At 41.0% G+C, this 6443-nt stretch overlaps 1 protein-coding gene across 1 annotated transcript; it reads left to right on the top strand.

The window, feature by feature from the left end:
- Nucleotides 1-476: 476 nt before the first annotated feature.
- On the top strand, nucleotides 477-1620 carry LOC109029167 (HIG1 domain family member 1A, mitochondrial-like). Its single transcript, XM_055357160.2, has one exon. The coding sequence runs from the start codon at nucleotides 535-537 to the stop codon at nucleotides 814-816; it is 282 nt and encodes a 93-aa protein (XP_055213135.1). The 5' UTR covers nucleotides 477-534; the 3' UTR covers nucleotides 817-1620.
- The last annotated feature ends 4823 nt before the right edge of the window (nucleotides 1621-6443 follow it).

Raw genomic sequence — 6443 nt, 5'->3', positions numbered from 1 at the left:
GAGGCTGAGGCAGGAGAATATCTTGAACCCGGGAGGTGGATGTTGCAGTGAGCAGAGATTGTGCCACTGCATTCCAGCCTGGGCAACAGAGCAAGACTGTCTCAAAAAAAAAAAAAAAAAAAAAAAAGGCCGGGTGCGTGGCTCATGCCTGTAATCCCAGCACTTTGGGAGGCTGAGGCGGGCGGATCATGAGGTCAGGAGATCGAGACCATTCTGGCTAACACGGTGAAACCCTGTCTCTACTAAAAAAATTACAAAAAATTTAGCCGGGCGTGGTGGCGGGCGCCTGTAGTCCCAGCTACTCGGGAGGCTGAGGCAGGAGAATGGCGTGAACCCGGGAGACGGAGTTTGCAGTCAGCTGAGATTGCACCACTGCACTCCAGCCTGGGCAACAGCGAGTCTCTGTCTCAAAAAAAAAAAAAGAAAAAAAAAAGAAGCAAGAAGCCGGGAGGACTGGGTGCGCGTGCAGGGATCGGAAGGCGGTTGGAGTGTGAGAGGTTTTCTCGCTCTAGGGAGATACTTCAAGCAATCACTATGTCAACAGACACAGGTGTTTCCCTTCCTTCATATGAGGAAGATCAGGGATCAAAACTTATTGGAAAAGCTAAAGAGGCACCATTTGTACCCGTTGGAATAGCAGGTTTTGCAGCAATTGTTGCATATGGATTATACAAATTGAAGAGCAGGGGAAATACTAAAATGTCCATTCATCTGATCCACATGCGTGTGGCAGCCCAAGGCTTTGTTGTAGGAGCAATAACTGTTGGTATGGGCTATTCCATGTGTCGGGAATTCTGGGCAAAACCTAAGCCTTAGAAGAAGAGATGCTGTCTTGGTCTTGTTGGACGAGCTTGCTTTAGTTAGACGTCTCATTATTGAAGTTACTATTATTGTTGGAAGTAAACTAATTTGTATGGGTTTAGATGGTAACATGGCATTTTGAATATTGGCTTCCTTTCTTGCAGGCTTGATTTGCCTGGTGACCAAATTACTAGTGACTAGTTTACTAACTAGGTCATTCAAGGAAGTCAAGTTAACTTAAACATGTCACCTAAATGCACTTGATGGTGTTGAAATGTCCATCTTCTTAAATTTTTAAGATGAACTTAGTTCTAAAGAAGATAACAGGCCAATCCTGAAGGTACTCCCAGTTTGCTGCAGAATATCACATATTTTGGATGTTGCATAACAGTCCTATTTGCCCCATTTAATTCAACTTTTGTCTGCCTGTTTTGTGGACTGGCTGGCTCTGTTAGAACTCTGTCCAAAAAGTGCATGGAATATAACTTGTAAAGCTTCCCACAATTGACAATATACATGCATGTGTTTAAACCAAATCCAGAAAGCTTAAACAATAGAGCTGCATAATAGTATTTATTAAAGAATCACAACTGTAAACATGAGAATAACTTAAGGATTCTAGTTTAGTTTTTTGTAATTGCAAATTATATTTTTGCTGCTGATATATTAGAATAATTTTTAAATGTCATCTTGAAATAGAAATATGTATTTTAAGCACTCATGCAAAGGTAAATGAACACTTTTTAAATGTGTGTTGCTTATTTTTTCCATAAGAATTGTAAACATTGAACTGAACAAATTACCTATAATGGATTTGATTAATGATTAATGACTAATGAGCAAGCTGGTTTGGCCAGACAGTATACCCAAACTTTTATATAATATACAGAAGGCTATCACACTTGTGAAATTCTCTTGTCTAATCTGAATTTGCATTCCATGGTGATAACATGGTATATGTATTGTTATTAAAGTAAGTGACCCATGTCAAAAAAAAAAAAAAAAAAGCTACATACCTTGCTCACAATTACCTACAAGGAAATTCTTTGTAGGCCCCAAGATCTTTACCCTAAAACAGCTCTGTTGAAATGTACCCTAACAATGTACATTGATAGCTTATCTTATCTTCACAGGTATGAGACAAAGGACAGAATTAAAAAGTCATCCCTCCGCTCATCTGAGACAAATGCATACCTGAATGCTTCCTCTGCCCTATGTTTATCTTATGTAAAAATGTGGATTCACTGAGCATGAGACAAACATCCAAGTGACTATCCCTCCACCCCTCCCACATGTAAAATGACAGTGAACGCTCATCAGAGACTCAAAAGAAAACAACCGCTTGCCTCTTTTATCTACCCTCCCTTTTTTCTTTCTTCCTCTTTCCCCCAATATCCACTCTTTCCCCTTCAAATATTGAGATCCCCAGACTGTCTTCAGAAAAGCACACAGACCACAGATTTTTCCTGTGTTTCTGTATTCTTTTTCCAAAGTGTGTCCTTAACCTTGACAAATAAACCTCTTAAAATAATTGAGACTCACCTTGGTCATTTTCTTTGAGTTACAATATATTGAATTACATTGATTAATTTTTAAAAATTAAACCAACATTTGGCTGGGCACAGTGGCTCATGCCTGTAATCCCAGCACTTTGGGAGGCTGAGGCGGGCAGATCACGAGGTCAGGAGATCGAGACCATCCTGGCTAACACGGTGAAACTGTCTCTACTAAAAATACAAAAAATTAGCCAGGCATGGTGGCGGCCGCCTGTATTCCCAGCTACTCGGGAGGCTGAGGCAGGAGAATGGCGTGAACCCAGGAAGCGGAGCTTGCAGTGAGCCGAGATCGCGCCACTGCACTCCAGCCTGGGCGACAGAGCAAGACTCTGTCTCAAAAAAAAAAAAAAAAATTAAACCAACATTGAATTCCTAGGGTAAACTCCACTTAGTCATGATGTATGTTTTTCTATACTGTTAGATCCAATTTGCTACAACTGTTTTAAGGATTTTTGTATCTGTACCACGGTGGATATTGGTTTGTAGTTTTCTTGTAATGTCATTATCTGATTTTCATATCATATTCCTATTTGGTAGCACATTCTGGGCAATAAGACATGTCTCAATAAATGTAAAAGGATGCAAATTATACAAAGTATGTTTTCTGACCAAAATGGCTTAAATTAGAAATCAGCAACAGAAGCTGGGCACGGTGGCTCACACCTGTAATCCCGGCACTTAGGGAGGCCAAGGCAGGCAGATTGCTTGAGCCCAGGAGTTTGATGACAGGTGTGCACCACCGTGCTTGGCTGATTTTTGTATTTTTTGTAGAGGTAGGGCTGAGTTTTTAAAATTAGCTGGGAATGGTAGTGCACACCTGTAGTCTTAACTACTCGGGAGGCTGAGGTGGGAGAATCGCTTGAGCCCTGGAGGTTGAGATTGCAGTGAGCCAAAATCACACCGCTGCACTCCAGCCTCAGTGACAAGAGTGAGACCCTGTCTCAAAACAAACAAACAATAACAGAAATATATCTGGACAGTTCCCAAATATTTGGAATCTGAAGAACACACTTCTAAATAACCCATAAATCAAAGAAATTAGAAGGGAAAATAAAAAGTATTTTGAACCAAATGAAAATAAAGACAACATATCAAAATTTATGAGATAAAATGTATGGGATAAAACTGAAGTTGGGCCAGGAGTGGTGGCTCACACCTGTAATCCCAGCACTTTGGGAGGCCTAGGCAGGCGGATCACTTGAACCCAGGGGTTCAAGACCAGCCTGGCCAACATGGTAAAACCCCATTTCTACTAAAAATGTAAAAAAAAAAAAAAAAATTCTTTTTAAAGAAGAAGAAAAAACCTGAAGCAGTACTTAGAAATTTATAGCACTGAATGCCTATAGTAGAAAAGAAGAAAAATCTAAAACCAATGTCCTCAGCTTCCACCTTAACGAACTAGAAAAGAGGAGATTATACTCAAAATAAGCAGAGTAAAGGAAATAATAGATTAAAGCAGAAATCAATTAAGTAGATAACAATAAAGACACCCAGTGAAACCAAGATTGGTTCTTTGAGAAGATCAGTTGCAATTGTATTAGTCAGGATTCTCCAGAGAAACAGAACCATTAGGATATATGTAAATACGTAAGAGATTTATCACGGGAATTGGCTTGCACAATTATGGAGGTCAAGAATTCCCATGATATGCCATCTGTAAGCTGGAGAATCAGGAAAGCTAGGGGTGTTATTCAATCAGAGTCCAAGGGCATGAGAACTAGGGCAGCCAGTGGCAGAGCTCCCAGTCTGAGGCCAAAGGCCTGAGAACCAGGGCAGGAAATGGTGTCATCCCAGAGTCCAAAGGCCTGAGAACCAGGTCCTCCAGTGTCCTCGGGTGAGTGTCAAGGGCATAAGATTGATGTCCCAGCTCAAGAAGACAGAGAATGTGCCCTTTCTTCACCTTTTTGTTCTATTGAGCCCTCAGTGATTGGATGATGCCTGCACATTGATGAGGACAGATCTTCTTTCCTCAGTACAGCAATTCAAATGCAAGCTCTTCTAGAGACAGCCTCACAGACACACCCAGAAATAATGTCTACCAGCTCTCTAACCTAGGCCAGTTGACATACAATATCAACCATCACAGGCCAGACATGAGGGCTCATGTCCCTAATCCCAGCACTTTGGGAAGCTGAGGCAGGAGGTTCATTTGAGCCCAGCCTGGCCAACATAGCAAAACACCATCCCAGGCCAGGCGCGGTGGCTCACGCCTGTAATCCCAGCACTTTGGGGTACTGAGGTGGGCAGATCACTTGAGATCAGAAGTTCCAGACCAACCTGGCCAACACAGTGAAACCCCGTCTCTACTAAAACAAAATACAAAAATTAGCCAGGAGTGGTGGCATGCACCTGTAGTCCCAGCCACTTGGGAGGCAGAGGCTGGGGAATTGCTTGAACCCAGGAGGCGGAGGTTGCAGTGAGTCGAGATCATGCCACCGCACTCCAGCCTGGGCAACAGAGCAAGACTCCATCTCAAAAAACAACAACAAAAAAAGAACACATCATCCCTACAAAAAAAAAAAAATCAACCATCACAGCAATAAACCTCTCACTAAAATGAACAGGAAAAAAAAAAGGGAGAAAACACCAATAATTAATATCAGAAATGAAAAAAGTGACAATATAGGTTCTACAGAACTGAAAGGATAATAAGGAAATAAGTTTATGTCAATAAGTCCTGAAACTTAGATGAAATAGACAAATTTCTGGACAGGTTTTGTGGTTCATGCCTGTAATCTCAGCTCTTGGGAGAGTGAAGTGGGAGGATCGCTTAAAGCCAGAAGTTCGAGACCAGCGTGGGCAACAAAGTAAGACCCCATTTCTACAAGAAAAAAAAAAAATAGCCAGGCTTGAAGCATGCTCCTGTAGTCTCAGGTACTCAGGCAGCTGAGATGGAAGAATTGCCTGAGCCCAGGAGTTTGAGACCAGCCTGGGAGAGAGAGTGAGACCCCATCTCAAAAAAACATCTCAAAAAAAAAAGGAAAGAAAAGAAACAGACTGCTTTTTTTTTAACTGCTTCTTGTGGAACAGGGCTACCTCATAGGCAGTGTCCCCAAGACAAATTTCTTTTTTTTTTGAAACAGGATCTCACTCTGTCACCTAGGCTGGAGTGCAGTGGCACGATCTCAGCTCACTGCAACCTCTGTTTCCTGGGCTCAAGTGATTCTCCAGCCTCAGCCTCCATGTTGCTGGGATTACAGGCATAAGACACCAAAGCCTGGCTAGTTATATATATATACACATATATATAGGGGTGTGTGCATATATATATACACACACACACAAACACACACATATATATGTGTATATACATATACACACACATATATGTGTATATATACATACACACACATATATGTGTATATATACATATACACACATACATATATACATATGTGTGTATATACATATACATACATATATGTATACATATGTATGTGTGTATATGTATACATATGTATGTGTGTATATGTATACATATGCATACATATATACATATACACGTATATGTACATATATGTATGCATATATACACGTATGTGTACATATATGTATGCATATATACACGTGTATGTACATATATGTACACGTATACCCACGCGTATGTGTACATATATGTATACACATGTGTGTGTATGTATACATATATACACATATGTGTATATACACATATACATATATACACGTGTGTGTGTGTGTGTGTGTGTGTGTGTATGTGTATATATTTTTTTTCTTTTGGTGGAGATGACGTTTTACCATGTTGCCCAGGCTGGTCTCAAACTCCTGAGCTCAAAGCAATCCACTCACCTCAGCCTCCCAAAGTTCTGGGATTACAGGCGTGAGCCACCATGCCCGGCTGCCAAAACAAATTTCTTAACAGACAAAAACTACCAAAGTTTACCTAAGAAGAAATAGTCCTGAATAGCCATTATCTTTATTTTTTTATTTTTTATTTTTCTTTGAGACAGAGTCTTGCCTTTTGCCCAGGCTGGAGTGCAATGGCGCTATCTCGGCTCACTGCAAGCTCCGCCTCCTGGGTTCATGCCATTCTCCTGCCTCAGCCTCTCTAGTAACTGGGACTACAGG

The sequence above is a fragment of the Gorilla gorilla genome, chromosome 10, assembly GCF_029281585.2.
Source record: "Gorilla gorilla gorilla isolate KB3781 chromosome 10, NHGRI_mGorGor1-v2.1_pri, whole genome shotgun sequence".
Lineage (NCBI taxonomy): Eukaryota > Metazoa > Chordata > Mammalia > Primates > Hominidae > Gorilla > Gorilla gorilla.
Note: the sequence above shows the minus strand (reverse complement) of the source record. Positions and strands in the feature narration are given on the sequence as shown.

Excerpts from the sequence above, each read along its gene's own strand:
- LOC109029167 (XM_055357160.2), top strand. The coding sequence starts at position 535 with ATGTCAACAGACACAGGTGTTTCCCTTCCTTCATATGAGGAAGATCAG.